The 22,690-nt window shown below is 38.6% G+C and overlaps 1 protein-coding gene across 29 annotated transcripts in view; it reads left to right on the forward strand.

Annotated features, from left to right (window-relative positions):
- Nucleotides 1-22,690, forward strand: part of DLG2 (discs large MAGUK scaffold protein 2) — a 1,047,967-nt gene that overhangs the window by 699,027 nt on the left and 326,250 nt on the right. For 28 of the 29 annotated variants that reach the window (XM_071798683.1, XM_071798777.1, XM_071799041.1 and 25 more), the window contains one exon: nucleotides 21,131-21,300. In XM_071798683.1, the coding sequence (XP_071654784.1) occupies nucleotides 21,131-21,300 (170 nt within the window). Of the gene's footprint in view, nucleotides 1-9,071; nucleotides 9,266-21,130; nucleotides 21,301-22,690 lie in introns of those variants that run through there. The other variant, XM_071799667.1, reaches the window with a different exon arrangement.

Consider the following 22,690-nt stretch of genomic DNA (forward strand, 5'->3'; position numbering starts at 1 on the left):
TACTTTTGAAAGCTTTTCTAGCTTAAGCCATTAAAAATACAAAAGCCATTGTAGTATTTGTCTTGCTACCTTTGTATAAAACCAACTATTTCACAACCATTGCTATATTAATGAACTACTGTAAATTTAACTTATGATCATTTAGTAATTACAGTGTTGGAACTGTCTTAGACCTTCTAACCCCACAAAAGATAGCACACTAATGCAACTCCTTAATCCATATTAAGATTAGACCTGGCAAACTTTGTAATAAAAGTTTAGTAGTACAAGTGTAGTTATCTTATGACCAAGACTTAGCTAAAATTCTCAGAGTGTAGTCTTTGTTAGCATATTTTGAAGTAAAATGTTATAAACATATATTTAGCATGATCTTTTTTCATATTCTCATTTGTAAACATAGTTTAGACCAAACTCCTCTCTTGTTAATACTGAAAATCTGGATGCAATTAATTCAAATTGCATCTACTGAACTTTTTTACTTCAAAGAAAGCTGCAAGAACCTTGAAATATGTCTCTGAAACTGCCATTAGGGAGATGGATTAACTTAGTCCTATGGGGTTTACCCTAAATAACAGGAAAAAAATATATATATATATATATATTTAGCTGAATATGACACGGTATGAATTATTATGCAGAATGGAGTTGTGTATGCTCCTCAATACTCAAAGGAGGGTTGTTGTTTTTTTTTTCTGTGCAGTTTCCCACAAACTCTTCTACAACTTTATAGCACACGAGAATTTGCACTGACACATCTTTCTCACTTTTATGGTCAAACACAAGTTGTATACTTATGTTGTGCTTTCATGTTTTAGAACATTGCTTTTTCAGTATTTTATAATGATATGACAGGTCAAAAGACCTCAACATGATTTCCAGTTTAAAATTCTGTCTTGGATTGTGTAGAAACAAGTTTGTAGGTTTTGATGGCGAGACCTTATTCTACTTCACAAAGGTTTCCATAGGGGAAGGTTCACCCTTTCCTTCTTTGATCTGGTAAGTGGGCTTCACTTTGCTACAACACCAGTGAAGACATGATCCTGTCACCTTTTAGGAACACCTGAAAATATATGTATCTGTGATCATTACTGATATGCCACTGAATAGAAAAGCTATCCTGGGGCAGTCTCCACTGACTTACATTGTAATTATTTTTATGTAACAGAGTTTGTCACCTAAGGACCCTCTATAGGAACAAAAGCCCAACCATATGCAGTAACATCTGCCAAGAATAACGATAACCTGAGAGTGGGAGATTGGTGTTTATGGACAGAAAACTATGTACTTGCTGGTGTCCATTTTTGCCTCAGACTGCCTGCAGATACTCTGAATTATATAGCAGAGTAGACTGTTTGAACTGGCTTCTAAATCTACTGTCTGTTTTCAAATCATAAAAGCCTGTAAAATCACTTTTGCTGCATTTTACATGAAGTCCCTTTGATCTAACTTGTTAGTTGTTCAAATAGCAAGATTGTGAAAACGACCTGCAAGAAATGGACTTAATGCTACGGACTCATTTACAAATCTTTTATGTGTATATATGGGTTTACAAGTGGAGGAGCAGGTCAACTGGAGCTTCACATAAGCCCAACAAAAGCAGCCTCCTGAGCTTGGGAAGGACTAACTGTTGTAGTAGAGGGCAATAGCAGAGAAAACAGCTTTGTAGGGAAGGACCTGGGAATGCCGGTGGGCAATTCATAGTTGAAAATGCATAAATATGAGGTATAAGTACCTGATGTGAGGGAATAAAAACAAAGGAGACAGACTTTTATCAGCAGTTCGCAGTGACAGGTCAAGAAGGAATGGACAATGGGCAGGTGTAGAGTCTTGCATCTGGATAGGAACAACCCCAGCTTCCATTATAAATTGGGGAATGACCTGTTAGAGAGCAGCGTAGGGGAAAGGGACCTGGGGGTCCTGGTGGACAGCAGGATGACCATGAGCCAGCACTGTGCCCTTGTGGCCAGGAAGGCCAATGGCATCCGGGGGTGTATTACAAGGGGGGTGGTCAGGAGGTCGAGAGAGGTCCTCCTTCACTTCTACTCTGCCCTGGTGAGACCACACCTGGAATATTGTGTTCAGTTCTGGGCCTCTCAATTCCAGAAGGACAGGGAACTGCTGGAGAGAGTCCAGCGCAAAGTCATGAAGATGAATAAGGGAGTGGAGCATCTCCCTTATGAGTAAAGGCTGAGGGAGCTGGGGCTCTTTAGTTTGGAGGAGACTGAGGGGTGACCTCATTAATGTTTATAGATATGTAAAGGGGATGGAGCCAGGCTCTTCTCAGTGACAACCAGTGACAGGACAAGGGGCAATGGATGCAAACTGGAACACAAGAGATTCCACTTAAATATGAGAAGAAACTTCTTCTCAGTGAGGGTGACAGAGCCTGGAACAGGCTGCTCAGGGAGGTTGTGGAGTCTCCTTCTCTGAAGACATTCAAAACCCGCCTGGATAGCTTCCTGTGTAACCTCATCTGGGTGTTCCTGCTCTGGTGGGGGGATTAGAATAGATGACCTTCCAAGGTCCCTTCCAATCCCTAACATTCTGTGATTCTGTGTAACGCAGAACACATGAAATTCCATCTGAACATCAGGGAGCACTTCTTTACTGCGAGGGTGACTGTCTCTGGGCTACGTGTGCCCAGGTTGTGGAGGTTGTGGAAGTTGTGGAGTCTTCATCCTTGGACATATTCAAAACCCAGCCAAGCATGTTCCTGGACAACCTGTTCCAGCTAACCTTGCTTCAGCAGGGAGGGTTTGACAAGGTGATCTCAAGACGTGCTTTCCAACCTAAATGATACTGTGAAGCTGTAATTGGCACCTGAGTCAGCAGTGTGCCCTGGCAGTGATGAAGGCCAGCAGGAGGTCAGCAGGGATGCACAGAGGAAGAATTAGAGGCAACAGTCGCATGTTGCAATAAGGGAAATTCCAGTTGGGTCTGAGGAAAAAAAAAAAAATCTTTTTAATGAGGGTAGCAGAGTAACATAAGTGATGATTCAGTGAGGTTATAGGAGCTTCATCTTCAGAGTGATTCAAAGTTCATCTGGACAAAGTCCTGAGTGATGTAACTGAAATTTCAGCTTGGCTTTGCTTTGAGCAGGAGGTTGGACTAGATGACTTCCAGAGCTCCCTTCCAACCAGAATTGTTCTCTCATGCTGTAGATTATTCTTATATGTCAAACCTGTGTGTGCAACAAAGGTGACTAAATTCCTGGGATTTTTACCTTTAATCCAGAACACTACTTTCATTGACAATAGGTACAATGTATAGTGTGGGTTAGTATTGCTTCATGGCCCATATCTCTACTTAAAAAAAACATAATAGCAAAAGTTATCGGCCACTTTAGACTACATTCACTTTAATGAAACATTCCTGGTTTTGAAAGACTTCTTGAACTTTCAAATATTAATCATAGAAGCACAGAATTACATAATCTCTCAAGTTGGAAGGACCCATAAGAATCATTAAGTCCAATTTCCTGCTCCTCACAGTACAACCTAGAACTAAACCATATGACTAAGAGCATCATCCAGACGCTCCCTGAATGCTGTCAGGTTTGGGGCTGTGATCACTTCCCTGGGGAGCCTGTTCCAGTGACCAGCAACTATCTGAAGAACCTTTTCCTGATGTCCAGTCTGAGCTTTCCCTGATGCCGCTTCATCCCATTTCCTCGTGTCCTATCTCTGGTCACCATAGAGAGTAGGTCAGCACCTTCCCCTCCACTGCGCCTCAGGAGGAATTTATAACTCCTATGTTTACATACTACCCTCCGTGAAATGTGGTGACTTCTAGAACTGGTATAAGAACCAATGCACTGTGCAATTCAGATTTTAGAAGGCATTTTATGTAAGTTCGGTAGCTCCTAATCTTGCAAGATACAGAAAGCTGTGGAATATTTTATGGTGTCCATACAATACCTACAAAATAATTTCATATGTAATAAATAATATAGAGCAAATAATTTCATGGAATAAAAATAAATTACTTTTGAATTTGATTACGTTAGCTAAATGTGAATATAATAAACTTGGGAATAACTGAAAATCCTTTTTTTTCTGAATGCTGCATACCATATTTCTTTGAAGTTTTGAGTTTCAAGTCAGTGACAGAGCCTATAAAACATCCTGAAGTAGCAACCATTCCCACTGAGTTGAAGGGGGATTTCTCACAAGGGTTTGATCTTTTAAGACTTTTGATACATAAAAAATTCTGCTTCTATCTCACAAATGTCAGTTGTCCATGGGCAAATGTCTACTTTTTAATAAAGAAGCTCTGAATTTAGACTTCTTTTACTCTCTGGAAGAAAGAGAATTCCAGTAATTTATGTCTCAGTGCCTCTTCTTGTTTTATCTGAGTTTGTGTCAGAGAAAAAAAAAATACAGTGGTTGTTTCATTTGCCTGGATAAAATAAAGAACTTCAATACACTGTCACAGTAGTTTTTTCTATTGACACTTATTGATCATAAGTGAAATTCTGGCTTTTAAAAGGCAACAGACATCTAAAAAATACATCACACTGTGAAAACAAGAGTGATTAGCTTATGGAACTAGAAACACAGTATAGTGGGATAACTTTAAAAAAAAATAGTAAAAGAATAATTATAAACTTTCATTTACGACCAAGTTTAAAAGAGCAGAGAATCCCAAAATATTAATTTACTTTCAGCAATCATAAACCAAAACTGTTTTGAGTCAAGAATCATTTTTTCTGTTTATAGTTTCTCACCATTGAATTCTGATCTTATGGTGGAGACATTTTTCTGAAAACTCTGTCTGCAGGAATGAGTGGTCATATGAGTTCCTTATCTATTCCTATCAAAAAAATACACCTTTCCTTTTTGTGAAGGCAAGTTTGAAAATGTGCATTTTAAATGTAAAAAGAAAAAAAACTTGAATAGAACAAGAATTCAAATGTTTAATACCAATTTCTTGGGCATAAGAATCTTACTGAACCTGTGAATCAAAAACCAGTTACTGCATATGTGACTGAAGACAAATAAGCTTATTGGCAGGATGGTGAGATAGATTTGGATGGCCTTAAGCTTGAATTTCAAGGGTTAATTTTATACCAAAAGTTATGTTGGTATCTGAGTCCGAGCTGTACTGACAAGGAAAGAAGATTGGCGCGAGATGGAGTACCAAGGCTGTTCAATGTTTATCTTTCCTTTGTAAATGTGTCTTTCCAGATATTACTCTATTTACTGATTGTCAGGAGGTTTAGGATTGTGAAACTGCAGCATTTTTGAGGCATATTATGTTTTTCTACCATCATCATAATAGTTAAGCCCACTGGATTTTTTCCCCCACCTCTGAAAGTGGTTTGGTGTGGGGAAAACAACATAATGCATACATTAATGGGACCAGACAAGAGCCAAAATAACTTGCCTTCAGTCATTTAGTAAATCAGGGAGAAAACTTGGAATAGAGTAGTGATTCCTTCTCTCGTATTTCTCTGCCCTACAGGCTTCAGTCAAAAGCCTATGAGCAAAGGTTTTAAACAAATTAGATTTGTTTTCCCTTCAGTTGTCAACTAACCCACTGTGATATGTCAAAGGATTGTAAATATAGCTAAATATAAGTAACAGAGGAACTCTGAAGACCCTTTCTCATACAATTTTTAAATAAAAAAATAAAATTGAGAAAAAGTAAAGGTAAAAATTGCATTTTTATCAGATTTTATAAAATATTTCTGTGTTTCACTAAAGATGAACCAGAGAGGAAATATTCCAATTTCATTCTATTTGTTCAAAGCTTGAAAAGTGGAATTAAGAAACACACTAGTTTAACTATTGTGTGCAGTTTACCTGAGAAACTCAAAGCAGAGAAGCAATGGAGGAAACAGAAGCAAGTCCCCACTTGAGAGCCGGCTGGGTAAAGGACCCTCTTTAGTCTTTGGCCCATGGGCTGTGCTGACAGCGCTTTGCATCTCATGAAAAGTCTCAGGCATAAATCCCCCCAACAGCAGCAGACACATGGTTGTTACCTGTTGGCATCCATTTTTAGCTCTAGATTGCTTATTGGGAAAAATAGAATTGAAGGTGATAACAGGAAAAAACTAGGAGGTTTTTCAGATTAATGTTGCCAGGAGAGATCATGTTCTCTCCAAGTATGTCATGTGTCTCTAATCCAGTTTTGGCATCTGGCTTTATTCCACCACCATTATATATCAAAACAGAAGTGTGTCTGCTTCGTGATTCAAGTCCCTATTTGTTAACTTTTGTTCCTGTATTAAGCCTATCAGTACCAGGTCTATGTGCGTTGCAATGGCACAAACCTTGTTCAGGATGTTATTATAATTACAGTGCTGCCACAAAATACTGATTCATATCTGCACTGTTTACAGGCCTCTGACAATGCTATTAGTTCAGCACATAATTTGGTAGTAAGTTAATAAAGAGACATTCACCCCATTAGGCAAAACATGTTTGCTTTGCAGACAGTCATAAATTAGATCGTGAATTACTGACTGCTCACTCTGTCCTGGGTTGTGTTAGGAAATTTGATCTTATTAACTCTCTTTGTCTGTGTATCTGTGCGTATCATTTTTGAGCTACTATGGAATAAAAGTTTAAAAAGAAAATACTACAGAGGATCTACCTAGAAAAAGGCAGATCACAAAATCAAAATCTGATTTTCATACATTATTTTTAAAGTTGAGGATGCCTTGCCATTACTTCAGTTTGAACTTATCAACTTATTTTCATCAATGGCATAGTTTACAATGTAATTATCTTTTCTGTTGCTTTCACCACTTCACTTTTCTTTAGCTGAATCCTACTTTATTTGGTATTACAGAGCCCCGGCATGTCTCTGAATATTATTGTATTTCTGCTTTTCCTGCTTTGAAAGTCATTTGGTAGGCTGTAAAAATTCTCTTATGCAGTGCAAGAAAGGAAAGCAAAATCACATTTTAATGCTGAATTCTGAATGGGAAGAAAAAGTTTTTTCTCTGGCTCGTGGTCTTTGAAACTGGTGAATTTTAGGGGTCTTTTTATAGACAGTCACGATGGATATTTTTGTAGATGTCTTCTTTTTATCACGAAAGATCCGTTTCTTCTCCCTTTAAGTTTCTGAGCTGTTTCCCACTAATTCAAACCCCTGCTTGCAAATAACACTTAAGCAAAGTAGCTTGTTATTAGGACTTTAGCTACACTGCAGTTGTATAGAGCCCGTTGCACAAGGTATTTCATGCAGTGGTACTGAACTGCTTAACAGGTCTCTCTCTCCCAAGGGTTCCTTTGGCACTCATCCTGCCTGAAATTGCAGTTGCCCGGAGTGCTGCAGCAGCAGAACAGCCCCATGTAGCCAAATCCAAGCGATTATTTCATCAACATGTTTGCACTGCTACTGCAGTTACGAATTTACATAGCTCAGTGATAATTTATCTGGATTAAGAAGCCTTCTGTGGTGACATACCTTAGAAATCATCAGATCTCTGTGGAGTCTAGCGTTACTCAAGGAAAGAATATTTCACATCTGTTCCTATATTCGACAGGTGTAATCCTCTGGGGTACTGCTGAATTCTTCATTTCTTTCAATTCCCATCAAACATGAAAATAAGATTTTGGATGAAAAAGAGACTGACTTAAGCTATCATAGGTAAAATTAAGTTCCTTACAATCAGCGAAGATCTGGCTCTAAAACTTTAAAGAAAAAGCTTGGACAACTTTTTGCTTCTGACAGCCAAAACCACTAATACCCAGTAAGACAGTCTGTTCATACACTGTCAAAACTCTCAGCTGTGGTTTGCATAAGCTCTTGGACTTTCAGACTTCACCCAAATCATATTTCCTGGCACTACCTCATCACTGCTGTCACATTCCTTGTTCTGCTTTTACTACAGGTGTTAGAGCAGGGGGTTCATATTTATTTCCCTGTAGCATGCAAGTTTTAATACAAACTTGCAAGATGCGCACTTTGTTTGGACATGTTGCTTACATTGTGCCATTCTGCGCATTACTCTAAATCATATCATTATGAAAAGCAAGGGGTTTGGTTTTGGTTTGTTGTTGTTTGGTTTTGTTTTCCTTTTTATTCCCCCCCCCTCTTACCTGTTTGCATTCTACTCAAAGTTGCAGCTAACTCCATGTTAAGTGTGTAGCCTAATGGTGCTCTGAAGCTGCTTGAGTTTCTTACTGAACTTGAACTACACGTTTTCTCCTCCTTCATCTTTTTTAACACTACACCTTTGTTTGGAATAGCAATTCTCAATCAAACCAGAGCAGAAGGGAGGGTTTTCTGCTTGTCAGTGCAAGCGCCAGCGAGGCAGGACTGCTCAGTTTTGTTCTCAACTTGCTGTGCCTGATCTGCGGCAACATTTTCTTCTTTTGTGCTAAAGTTTCCCATTTTACAAATGGGTATAGTGATCATTATCTTTGCCTCAAGGGGGTTTGTTGTGAAGCTTAAACGAGTTCATATTTGCAAAGCACTTTGAGAGCCCCAGATGAAAAGTGCTTGTAAAAACACTGAATCTGGAATTGCCTTCTGGGCTATCTGTTGTAACTGGTTTTCCTGCACAAACCTGAATATGCTTCAAACAGTGTTGGTGTCAGTCGGGAGGATTTTAACCACAGCTGAGGAACAACCGAGCAGTTTGGTGTATTTATCAGGCAAAGCGTATCTGGGTCCCAAGGAAGCACCTTGTCCTTCCCCAGGCTGGACTCGCTGAGGCTGGGCTGAGGCAGCCACTCTTCCTCGGGGCTTTGGACCTTGAAGCCCCTGCCCAGTGCTGGAACCAGCTAAACCGGAGGGTAAGTCAGGGCTGGGAAGCCGTCTCTGCCCTCTACCACACCTACAGAGCCTGGCCTGGGGCATCTCCCAGTACCTGCAGAGCAGCCCTGCAGCTGGGAGGAGCTTTGCAGCTTCCTGGTGTCTTCATTCATCTCAGACTTTACAGGGTTTTGTTTTTCTTTCCCCTTTCTTTATCCCAACGCCTTCCTCTCACAACACCCCACAGCTACCTACACCTCGTTTTTTTTCTCATTCTTTGCCTCTCCGCTGCCCCACTTTGGCCTCTGGCTTTGAAGGGCAGACGTGAATACTCGTTCTGTGAGCACAAGTTTTGCTTCTGGCCACCATTAGAGGCTGCCAGAGCCGCCCAGAGCCAGCCGAGCTGCCTGGATGCGCTGGGAATTTCGGTGCTCGGTTTCTAGTGGGAGTAGTTTCAGAAGGAAAGCCTCGTACATGGCAGTGGCAGGAGACGAGACGCAGAGAGACTGAGGATAACTGGGGAGTTAGAGAACGGACGGAGGAATGGAAAAATGTGGTAAGAGCGAAGGATGACAAAGCTGAGGACCGAGGCGGATGAGAAATGCAGGGGGTAAACAAACGCAGGGTGGGAGAAGCAACTTAATTTTGGGAGGGGGGAATAGAAAAAGGAAATAGTGGTTCCTGTAGGTCTCGTAAAAGTGGTTAGTAAAGAAAAATTGATGCAAGTTTGAGAGGCCGCTTTTGGGTCGCCTGCCAGCCCCGGTGTCCTGCCCACCCTCTGCATCCCCCTCCCCATCCTGCCCGCTCCTGCCTACACTTACCCATCCGCTTCCCCTCATCCCCTTGCTGTCTCCAGCTCGCAATCAAACACCGACATTTAAACAAGACCGTGGGCTCGTCAGGCCTCCCGTCTGATCGATCACTAACTGGGCGTTTGGCCAGTGACCGCTGACTTTATCTGGCGGAGCTGCCGGCCTGAGTCGACTCACGCTTGTGTCTGTTCTGCACTGTTTCAGTTCTCTTGCTTTTAGTAAAGTCTTACTTGATTTTCAGTGAGTCGTGGTGGGAATCTCGGGTCTGATGAATACAAAATGGTGTTTTATGGGTGGAGATTTGTTGTGAATTGTCTTTTATGCTGGTGTGTCTGGCACTGATGTGTCTGGCAAAGCGAATGGCTCATCCCCACCACAGCAGCTTTACCTTGATGTACTTTTGTGTATCACGGTCCCTAACTCTGCTTGAAGAGAATGTGAATTACACAGAGGGGGAGAGGGGTCTATCTTGTGCAGGGGGCATTTTGAAAAGAATAGTATATGAAGTGAAAGATCATAAACTCTGTACAAAATAACTACAGGTGTGGCTTACCTAGCAAAAGAGAGTTAATTTACCTTGAGTTATGCCAGCCAAGCAATAACTGAAGGGTTGATGTCACAGAAAATCGTTTCATTATAAATTATTTAGGACAGCTGTACCTCCAAAAGCATTATATAGTGGTAGGATATCATTCTGCTTGCAGGATGTTTGTGATGAAGAAAAAAAAAGAAAAAAAGAAAAGAAAAAAAGAGGTCTTCCTGTTATAGATGTGCTTAGGCTTGACTTTTTCAAAAGTTTATGCTTGAGTCTGTCTGTGTGCAAATTGAATGGGTGTTAGCTACTCCTCCCTCAACCCCACATAGCTACACCCTGGGAGATGAGCTGCCTTTCGCTAATAACTACTTCCCATTCTCTAAGTGTGTGTAGGGAGGTGGGGCTCTTCTGGAAGGCATTAAACTCAGTGGGGTTTTGCTTCTCTCCTCACTCTGCATCGTGTTTGGTTTTGAAGCATCTTTAACCTCTCTGAATTTTATCAGATACAAAAAGAACGGCACTTTTGTGTAGCATTGTTGTTGGCTAAACTTTCAAGTAGATACATGACAAATTTTGACTGTGTGAGGTTTTTTTTTATCCTAAGGTGAGGATGGTGAGGATGTGGAGAATGATATTTGGAGTTGATGTGGAATTTACCACCGTTTTTTGCTCCTGCATATTATTGACCATGTTGCATGAGGACATCCTGAGTAAATTTTAAGTAACACCAAATCAATACCATTCAGTGAGTGTTCCTATAGCTTATGAAATTTCAACTTTTCCATAGTTTCAAATAATAATAATAATAAGGTCAAGTTATTGATTTTGAAATTAGTATGAGTTTTGAAATTTGATTCACAAATTCACTCTTACAGCTAAGAATTGCCTCAGATTAGCTGCTTGCCAAGTAGTTTTTTTGGGAATCAATAATTTAACATATAAATGCTTAGTGCATTTAGCAGTAGCAAATTTTTAAAAGCTTACAATATATGTGGCAACTCATTTAAATTACACAACCTTGTTACTTAACTTATAATTGTTCAAATAAGCTATTTTTTAAGTTTCCCTTGCCCTGTGACCAATTCTCAATGGAGTGCTGGCTGTATCATTGTATATAAATTTGCTATCTACAAACTTGGGGTTGAAGAAGACTTTGGAATACTATACTAAAGCTGAGCAAATATTTTTTGATACAAAATGAGGTCCAAATTGCTTTTTCAATGGCAAAGAGAGTAAATCATGGCTTCCTTCATTCATTAAAGCAGTAGCAAAATCACCTGAAGGGAAACCTGCACTCACCACCCTTCTCCCTCTGAGCAACATGAGCAACATCTTCCAGAGTAACCAGACAATTAAACTGGTGGGGCTACGAAATTGATGTATTTCATTCTTTCCTTCCAAAGTCATTTCACTTCCCCAAAGATAAATAAATGTTAATTGGGTCAGGGCAAACTTGCAGTAAGTGTGACGCTTTGGGAGTCAGTAGAGCAGGGTCCTCTCTCTATGGATGTCCTGAGCAGTGCTCAGAGGCGAGCTCACGTGCTCAGTTTGCATTGTTGTTACAATATTTGTAATCTATTTCAAGATTATATCAAGTCATAGCAAGAGGCAGAATCTCCCTTTTAGCCTTATGATTGAGGATGCTTTCCTGAATAATAGGAGATTTTGACTGTAATTTAAGAAGAGCATTATATTAGATCAAGTTTAACAGCTTCAGTGATGGAAGCAGAGGCAGTGAAAGTGTTTGTCTAGGAGATTATATTTGATAATAAGACAGAAGATTGTTATTTTTATTTTTATTTCCCTGACTGCCTAACCTTTTATTTTATTAAATTTTATTTTCATTCAAAGCATATTAGAATGAAATTTATGTTTTGTTTCCCTGGAAAATTTATTCAGGATAAAACAATGTAATATTTGTCAAGAAAAAACACATGATAAAAACAACTTCAAACTGAACTGCAGGGTTTTTTGTCAGAGTTCAGTTATAAATCTGTAGATGCTACAAGCCAAGAGGCATTCAGATAAATAGAAAGACGAGTGATGGTGTTTCCGTCTCTGAAATTAAATCAGTGTTGCTAGTAGTTCAGCTATATGCCTTTGGCTTGAAGAGTTTGCTAGCAAGGCTTTTCTTATGACGAAAATCAAGTTACAAGAGGTAAGAGATTATGTCCTGTTCCCTAACTACAGGACGGAAACACAATGACCAGGGAGCAACATTTGCTGTCTCTTCTAATGAAAGCATTTGGGGACATCAAATGAAAACACTAAGCAGCAGACTGAAATATCCGTAAGGAGATATTTATTGAACTGGTAGCAAAGCTGTGGAGTTCAGTTAGATATAACATTGTGGATGTTAAAAGTTTCTGTGGGTCTTGAAAGCAGTTAAACAAATTTGTGGAAGAATCTATCCAGGGTTATTAAATGGAAAAAAAATAAGAATTATCTCTTGCTTATTAGAGTCCAGAGTCATCAGCAGCTGAAAATGTGTTCTGGGTAAATGTTGTGTTATTGTGTTAATGCTTTTCCTTTACCATCTGATAAAGAATGTTAGAAAGAAACAGCAGGCTAGATGAACCCCCGGTCTGAATCATGGTTTCATTTAGCTTTTATCCTTCAGGTAAGCAAACATTTTTAGCCCCGATCTTCCCTACAGTGTGGTCATCCAGACAATAGGGGCTGCAGCGTTTCCATTTGGCAAAGGTCTTGATTCCTGGGCAGCCGCCTGACCCATTTACCTGTGATATCTGGCTGTAGACAGATAGAAAATATAAATTCAGGTGGATTGCCATGGTAAATCTACCCTGCCAGTGTCTGAACTGGCTTGGATACCTCTTCATGGGATTTCACAGGGCCAATCTGATGTAACATGAACTGTCTTTGGGGTCAGACTCTCTTGGATTCTAGATATTAGCTTGGTAGGTATTTTCAACCAAACCAAAACCCTGTGATAAAGGCACGTTGCCTAAAAGGATAAAAGGATGTGTTCACTGTGGCAGAAAGGGTTAAGTGAAGGGGAACCCCAGCCTTGCCCCAGGAAGTTCTCAGTGCTAGGCTAGAATGCCAAAATGTTCCAAAGTATTTTAAACAACAGACAAACTGATTTTTAGCCAAGTTTGTGCCTGGAGTGAAGTCTTACAGCTGTGTTTAAGACCTTTAAAAAAGAAATTAAAAAAAAAAAAATAGACAAATGCTGATATGTCCTCTATTGAAGCTGTGAATAGGAACATATTCAGGCTTCTAAATATATTTTCTTCTAACAGTTTAAAGGCTGCAGGGACTTTTCCACTCCTAATCATATAGTGCAGTGTGCTGTCTGTTTCTGACTTACAACTTCAAAAATAGAAATTAGAGTACTAAAAAAAAAAACCATAGGGAGAGGAGTAAAGAGACGCTGTGTATGATGAGCTGTTCCACTAATATTTCACTGATGTTGTTACCAGTCACTTGTATTTCAAATTCAATTACTATTAAGCAGACCCCTTAATATGTTGACTTTTAATTAAAAGGACTGTTGCTTTTTTAAAAAAATCAATGAGTAACTAAAACAATAGCAAACAACAGTAAAGGTAAATGTGTTAATGACAGTTTGGTAGCTATGCTGGTTGTGGCTTGGGTCTCAGCAAGGTCATGTCATTAACAGGATGTGGAAACACAGTCATTTCAGGTAATAACCCATTCTGAAATTCAGAAGTTTTTTCTGAAATCTGAATTATTCCCTGACAATCTGGGGTCCAGTCTCTGTTTTTTAAGTGAAATAAAGCTCAAAGTCTTCTGGTACCACATCTGCATGTCACACTGCTGTGACCTTAAGCTCTCCTTGGACGTGATCTGAAATTTTTGACTGCATTACTATAGGTATTTCTGCCTCCTAAACCATCACTGGACTCCTGGTACACAAAGAAGGAATTTCCTCTGTCCTTTTTGTTTTCTCATGCAACCTTCTGGAGGACAAGGACTAGGACTTTGTACTAGCGGGAATCATAAAAGTGACAGGGGCACTGCAGCGAGCAGGAGGGAGGGAGCTGGATCCGCTGTGCACAGGCATTTTCTGCTGTTCCTCCACTTCCTTTGCCATCTGCTATTTATAGAATCATAGAATGTCCTGAATTGAAAGGGACCCACAAGGATCATCGAGTCTAACTCGTGTCTCTGCACAGGACAACCCCACAGTTCACACCGTGTGTCTGAGGGTGTTGTCCGGTCTCTTCTTGAACACTGTCAGGCTTGGGGCCGTGACACCTCCCTGGGGAGCCTGTTCCAGTGTCCAGCACCCTCTGGGTGAAGAACCTTTTCCTCATGTCCAAGCAAAACCTCCCCTGGCACATCTTCCTGCCATTCCCTCGGGTTCTGTCACTGGTCACCAGAGAGAAGAGCTCAGCCCTGCCCCTCCTCCTCCCCTTGTGAGGAAGCTGTAGCCACCATGAGCTCTCTCCTCAATCTCCTCCTCAGTGACTTCAGCCGCTCCTCATACAGTTTCCTCTCCAAACCCTTAACCAGCTTCGTAGCCTCTTCTGGACACTCTCCAGTAGCTTAATATCCTTTTTATCCTGTGGTGCCCGGAACTGCAAACAGTGCTCCAGGTGAGGCCGCACCAGGAAAACACGAGAGATCAGCTTCCCCTTGGAAAGACAGGTGGCAAAAAACACCACAAAAATTTAAAGGAGTGAACTGTGAACTGTGGCGGTAACTAACATCATTTCAGGTCACCTTCCAAAACCTCACACCAGCAGCTGTGAGCTGAAGGCTGGTGGTACACTGAAGGACAGACTGGGTTTCCATTACTTAAATCAAAACCATTTGTAGGATTTTTTTATTTCGGTCTTTGGGCCGAAAATCAAGTCAGTTACTGGTATGAATTGTGAGGCTGCAGATGCACAGTGCCAGGTTTAAACAAGCACACCCTGCTTTTTGGAAAGACTTATTACCTCCACCACACTAAAACCTTCAGCCTCTAGACAACCAACACCTGGTTTGCCAGTACAGGTGGAGAAAGAATCAGTCTGGGTGTATGTACTTGACAGGAATGTTGCGCCGGAGTTTAGTTCCCATCTTTGCACACAAACACAAATACACACGTGGAGCAGAATCTTTGTGTGTGATGGAAGCATTTGCCCTTCACTTCTTACTTCTGAAGGCTGGTTATAGGGGTGAACACAGCCAAGAAAAGGCAGGGAGCTGCTTTTGATGGTTGTTATTTATGCTGACTATGCCTAGAGGCTGCACTGAGAGTTAGTCCTTGTTTGAGTTGAGCCAAGAAGGTGTAGACTCTCCTCTGCAAAGTTTATTTAGACTGTAAACAGGAGACAAAGGAAGTGAGACGTAGGTGGGGTTTTAATCATCTATTTGAAGATTATGAAAAAAAAAAGTTAAGTGGCCTGCTCAAGGTGGCATGCAAAGAGTTGGTGTGGCACCACGCCAGCATTTTGAGGAAAAGTATTATAATTTTTTCAGTTTATTCCATTGTAATAGATTAATGCCACTTGCTAAAGAATTCAGTGGATTTAAGGATTTTTTTTTTCTCTCTCTAAAATGCAATATTATGGTTTTAGTCCTTATTTATTTTCCTCAGAAAAGTCAATTCCGCTCTTGCTAGAACCTTAGGTTAGATTCGATGCTTCAAATAGTGCCTTCATGTTAAATACAGTTGGGTTACGATTTTATTGTACCAATATTTGCACATAATTTAAATCAAAATAATTCATAGGATTTTATTAAGTTCAGCTCAAATTCTGCTGTGTCATTAATCAATTATTCCTTCCTTCCCCAAAATAATAACTTTTATCAAGTATTATTTTCAGCCTGTAACCATTCCATGAGATATTTGGAATTTCATTATAAAACATGCAAATTTTGAGTGCGGATTGGCCGATCAGACATTTCCATAAGCACTAGATCCTCTCTAGTTTCCAGAAATAGTCAGAAACTGCAAATGAGATCTACTTCTAAGTAGAAGAAATCCCTTTATTTTTAAATTGGACATAGCAGTAGTTTTATACTATGTTACAATGTCAGAAAAGGGCCTTAGGCTATATGTGAATTTGCTACAGAAATTGGATCATGTCTAAGGAACATTATACCTAAGGAAACATCATGCTCTACGGTACACACATAACATTGTCATTTGGGTTTAGCTCTATATTCTGTAACTGGAAAGACAGATCTGAAGACTCCTGTAGTAAATTTGAAAACCTTTATTCTGAATTCTTAGTTGAAATTTAAAAAAAAAAAAAAAAATTAATAATTTATTCCTCTTGTAAATAAATTATGTGAGCCAGAAACAATAATTACATTTTTTACCCCTATATGCTGGAAGTCTTACTTACTGTGCAATGGGAAGGATGTGTATAGAATTAAACAAAACAAAAAAAAGTAGGGGAGAGTCAGTCTCCTTTAACTAAAGGACTAGCCTGATTCTCCTAGGGTCAGATATTGTATTGAAGTTATTATTAGCTGATCTCTTGAAGAAAGGATCAGTCCTCTCAGATTGTCACCTATAATCTTGTGCTTCTACTTAGAATGCTGTGTTCTTGCAACTTCTGGAAGAAAGTAAGCATCAACCATCTATAGGGAAACTGTGCCTAAAAAGGTCAGACAAAGCAGGAGCAAAGAAATAAAGTGAAAATTTCGTGCTTTTCTCTCTTTTTTTTGCTGTCTACCTGATACCTCCATACTGTTATATGGAGATATATATCTATCTAGTCTATGCCGTAGCTTTGCACTCATTCTGCCTCAATAAAAGCACTTTTACTTTGGTTTCTAAGATTCGACTAAAGAGTAAATAAAGTCCATATCCATTTAAGCTTTTCTAAGAAGGCAGCTAAAAAGGGTGGCACCTGGATGACAGCTAAGACCCATGGATTACTGCAGCTTTTAGTGTCAAGATTTCCCATGGAGCATAGATAGATCATTCTCTTGTTCTTGAGTCCATAGTTGGTTCCAAGTAGCTCTTCATGGAGCTGCAAGTGAGCTAATGTGTCTTGGCAGGACCATTTGGTCTCCTGGAGCTCTTTGCTGTCATACTAGGGTGCTTTTGGGTTTCTCTTCTGGGCAACATATTGCACGGAACAAGTGAACAGAATGATCATTACCAGTTGTCACCTACTATATTTCCAGTAAGTGCCTCAGGATTGTACTCGCCTTGTTTTCTTACGACTCAACTGAAGCAATTATCAACTTTTCAAGGATGTCTGCACAGTTTCTTGAAAACAGTAAGCATGAAATCTAGATGAAGCTAGTCAAGTTTAGAACAACCTTGGAATAAGACCCTAAAGAATAGTATTTTTCCTTAATTAATCAAATGCCTTATTTACTTTGAAGATAGCAGCAACTATTGGTAAATCTCTGTGTCTCTGACCTTACCTGGCAAAATCTCTCTCACATTTCTTGTGTCACTTTTAACTGTTTTGGCATTATTATAGCGTGTGCTCTGTATTTTACGATCCAGTGTCCTTCATATCTGTATTAATCTACAAAAATCTTGTAGAATCTATCTGTTTTGCTGAAGTATTTAGATGAGCCAGCAAGCCATGGGAAGAGTTGCCTAACTCATTTTAACTCAGCCATAACCTGCAGGGTTGATTCTGTGGACCTGAATACATTTAAGTATATGCATAATGTCAAGTCCCCAAGCTAAAATAGAAATAGGATTACTTACAACTCAAAAATTAATCAGAGACTGTGCTGTGCTGAATTGAGATGTGAAGTCCCTCTATTTCTGAAGAAACTATAACATGAACATTGCTTTTAAGTCTTTTTTGGTTTTCTTGTTCTTTCCAGCACAGCACATTTAGTTTTCAAAATACCTTTGATCGCACATTGTTTTTCATTGAAACAGGAGTAAAATGAGTCAAGAAGTCTGTGAATCTGTATCATCATTAGATGCTGAGACTGTATTGTTAAATCTTAGCAATTAAAGCTTTCTAAATCTTAAGAAAAAATTTTAAGAGTTCTTTCTGTATAGAATTAGAGAAAATGCAATTTCTTTTAGTTTCTTAATTTTTGATTCAGTCATTAGCCATAGCTGCAAATACAACTTCATTTTCTGCTTCTTCTCTCGTTAGAACTTTCTACAGTTCACTAGAGATTTATTCTTTTATTTTTTCAATCTTAGAAAATAACTTAAAGAACTATATGATGTTAAGGTTTACAGGTAGAATGACAATAATTTAGAAGTGCTGAGACTGTTAGATGCATGCTTTAATACTAAAAAAATGTATTTATAGTATCTTGTGGAAACAAAAGAAGTTGTCTTGGAACATTTTTCCTCCTGCCTGGATTTTTGTGTGTTGAATTGCTGTAGGTATTGGTGAAACTACAGGGATCTCTATCACTATCCTGGATTATGAGGCAGATCCTCTCCTTGGCACAGGTCTGAATCTGTGCCTGACACTAACTTCTATGTGTATTATATACCCACCTACAGACTTCCAAGTGCTCTATGTTTCTAAATTGAAAAAGGATTATGGAGTTTCTAAGTTAATAATGATAAAGTAATCATTTAGCCATTAAGGTTAACATTAGAGACAGCTCACCAGCTTGTGTAATTTATTTAATTGTAGCATGGACCTGTTGTTTTAGAGGCCTGAATATTCTCAAAGAATAATTGTAGACTTCTGAGATCATTCTGTTCTGTTTATCTACTGTTTCTTCAGCACGTCACCCAAATCATTGTGTTAAAGGTCAAAGAACTCTATAGGCATGTATATATGTGCCTGCACATACACATTTCATGCATGTCCATGTATGTTCTTGAGAATTGTATTTATTTATAAAAACTAAAAACTTCTTATTTTTCTTTGTGAAGGAGAAAAGAAACCTACAGGTTCGGGTGGGTATAGCTGGACATCTAGTGCTGGATGTGTTCGTCATAGCAGACTGGATTGGATAATTGTCATCCTACTGCTTCTGCACTGATGAAGTTTTTATTTGTATGAAACAAAAAACTTTGTCTGAAAGTATTTGTATCACTAGATTGGCTCTATATTCTCGCTCTTCCATTAATCCTGCAGCAGCAGCGTGAATCTTCGTGTGTTCCATTAAAGGTAGTCTTACTGTTTTAAAGACATAGTTAACTCCAAAAGGCCAAATTTTAGACACTAAGGTGAGATTCCTGTTGGAGTGTAAATGTTCTTTTCCAAGGGGTCTTGCTTTTTCAGTAAATGGAGGTGTGTGGCTTACTGATTTTGGCAAGTTAATTCCATGTTGTCTATTGACTTTCTCCAAAAGATTCTTTTTCCCTTGACAGGAGGCATCACTAGAGCCTTTATGAGAGGTTTTAGGTAGATAGGGTTATCTATTAAGATCAATATTAATTGCAGGGCACCGAGAACATGAAAACAAAATAAATGTTATTCTCATTTTTAGTGTTTTTACAACCTTTTCTTAACTTTTCATCTTCATAACCATCCAATGGTTAGGATCCTATAGTTGTTCATTAAGCATGGTATAGCCAATTGTATTTCATATACGACAGCAATAAGAGTAATAAATTTGACAAGAATCAGATATGTAGTGATATCAATAGAAAGGCTAGCAGCTTAGACATAATTACTATATTTCTGAGTTGGAAGCATTAGGAGGATGTATTCACGATTTATTTAAAAGAATAAAGCAATTTTTTTTTGAACATTTTCTGGCATTGAAGGAAAGCAGCAAACCCGACCATTGAATGAAAACTGGAAACTTTGCAATACAGTACCTTTTATCAGAAGGGAAGTATCAATTGTGACCCTTCTAAGTTTAACCAGTTGTCAAATGAAGACTGCTATCAACATTTTCCCCCTGTAAATGTTCTTCCTAAAGGCTGATAACACAGAAAGTCTTGGTTTCAAATAGTTGCGGTCTTTTTGTTGTTTTGTTTTGTATTTTAAACAAAATCAGCAGCAGAAGAACATAACAAAAATCCACCCTAAATTCTCTAGAGTTCAGGTAAAATTTTAGTAAAGCTCTATTCTCCCTTCATGTGCCGAGACTGCTGAGCAATAGGCAGCTCAAGTGTTCTTTTACTGCAAAGAGTTACATTCAACTCTTGATCTTTATGTATAGAAACATAGTGGAAATGGGAATATTTTTAGTAACCGATATTCTCTTCACCAATTGTCCTTTCAGACACACAGAAAAACACATTCATTTACATGTACCTCTTTCTTCTCTTCCCAAAATACTTTTAGGTGTCTCATAATAAATGGACTTCACATAAGAACAATAGGGTCTCAAATCATCTAGTTCTTTGGAATTTGCTCTTCTCTCCCTCATTTGCAAAGAAAGAATGGTTCAGTAGTTGTGTCATTAGCCTGCTGCTTTGGAGATGGGTATTAGTGCTCTCAAGGTGTAGATTTCCATTCCAACTTGGACGAATCTGTCAGATAAGGAGAATACTGCTCCATCTAACCAGGACATTTTTAGGGTGAACGTATTAGTTTATCCTCAGATAATATACTAAATGCCCAAAGTAAGAATATGAGGGAATTTTATCAATAAACTATGAAAAATAGATGCTATTACCACACCGCAGATATCAGAGCCTACGGTCAGCAGTGAAAGATTTATTAGCCTGAACCATTCTCTCTTAAATTGTCTGATTTTTGTAGGATGTCATTTTTATTTTGATATCTTAGAATTCTTTGTCTCTGATGAAGAAATATGAGAGATTTAGGGAGGTATTTGAAAGATTACTGGTCTGTATTAAATTAAAGCAACTGATTTCCTTAAGGGCAACTGTAGCAGCAATAGCATGCAGCGTGAATGTTGTTTAGTAAAAAGTGTTTTAATGAAGTCTGTAAAGACAAGATGTTTATTACTAATTTCTATCATCCTATGGATCCCACCCCAAATTATGAAGGAGGATGGTAATTTGACAGTGATTTGATAGACTTTGGTTTGAATCAGATGTGTCTTTTGAGGGGACTAAAACTTCTGTCTCTGCCTCTTTGCTGATTAATCATTTTACCTTAATTCTGTCATCTGTCAGACTTCCCAAATAAGTGTTTTACAGCACTACTAACAGAACTCTGTTCTGTTCAAAGCAACAGCTGAAGCATTTAGTATCTATGGTTCTTTGCTTTTCTTGTAGGGTCAACGATTGCATCTTGCGAGTGAATGAGGTCGACGTGTCAGAAGTCTCACACAGCAAAGCCGTGGAGGCCCTAAAAGAGGCCGGCTCCATAGTACGATTGTACGTTCGTCGAAGGAGACCTATTCTGGAGACCGTAGTAGAGATCAAGTTGTTCAAAGGACCTAAAGGTAAATGTGAAAATGAAAAGACAACCATTTTAATCTTGATGCTTAACCTCTCTCGTGGCTCAAATGGCATCTGACTTCATTGATTTGTTAACTGCTTGACCTGTCAAATACTGAAATGCAGTTAGTTTAGGCTGGTAGAACTTGAATTCATGGTTGTGTGCCTCTTCCTGAAACATGAAGAATTAAAGGAGTTGTGGTTTGTTTCATTTAATGTTTACTGTAGAGATGGCTCGTTACCTCCTGAAGAAACACAAGATGCAGGGGTATTGTGCTATACATTGGCAGTACATACACAGATGCTGTTTAATACAGAGATTCTGAATTGACCCTCTTTTCAGAAGGTTTTATGAACTTATTCTTTCTACTTTAATGTTGATGGTTTCTTCTATAGTTATCTTTGGAACAAGAAGATGAGAATACTACCTTACCGCAATACACAGAAGAATTTTCTTTTATCCTTCAACAAAATTACCTGGAAGTCTAACATGAAACCTTTATTAGTCTAAATCAGCTTTAGCACTTTCCACAGAACCTTCTGGTTAGTGAAAAAAAAAAAAAGTCAAATTCCTTCTTAGAACCTTTACTATAGATTGTGAACATTATATTTTCACCTTCCCTTTTGCAAAAAGATTTCTTTGCAGAAGTGTTATTTTTAACAAATTTCATTTTATTGTTTTTCCTGCTGAAATTTCCCTCTGACTTATATATATATATATATTTTTTTTTTTAAATTATTTTTTTTCTTGGCTAATTTCTGGGCAAAGAAAATCAATATTTTCACAGTATGTAGTATGTGAGAATAGAATGAACAGCAGTAGACTTTTAGATGCAGGGTAATTATTTCATAAGCAAGTCTTTAATTAATCGTACTTACATGAAACGAAGAAATTTGCATATATTTTAATATATGCCATGCACATGAGATTATTCTGCCCGTTTCATCTACACTGAATAGCCTGTAGCTTTTTCAGTAGTTTCCCTTACATCTCATCTCATGTGAACAGTACAGTATACTTCCACATAGCTTTTTATACCAATAATGGAGTATATTTGTTTCTAATACACTTGGAGCTGCTAGGATTATCCATTCACAGTAAGGATAGTGCTCTGTTTTCAATATTGCACTATGTCTCTTCTATATCTATCATGGTTATTTGACGTAGAATGTTCATCATCCCCTGCTCTTGGTGAACAGTAAGATATATGTAAACACGCATCTGAGGGTAAACCCCCAAAAGTCTGGATTCTTGTGGTCAATTACAATGCTAAATTGACTTTTTAATAGGAAAGCATCTCTAATGAGATTTTGTACGTGTATGAACTCAGAACAGTAGTGCAGGCAGCAGTATTTTTAGAGCTTTGGAATTAAACTAAGTGTGTGATATAATAG

Source organism: Patagioenas fasciata, chromosome 1 (assembly GCF_037038585.1).
Source record: "Patagioenas fasciata isolate bPatFas1 chromosome 1, bPatFas1.hap1, whole genome shotgun sequence".
NCBI lineage: Eukaryota > Metazoa > Chordata > Aves > Columbiformes > Columbidae > Patagioenas > Patagioenas fasciata.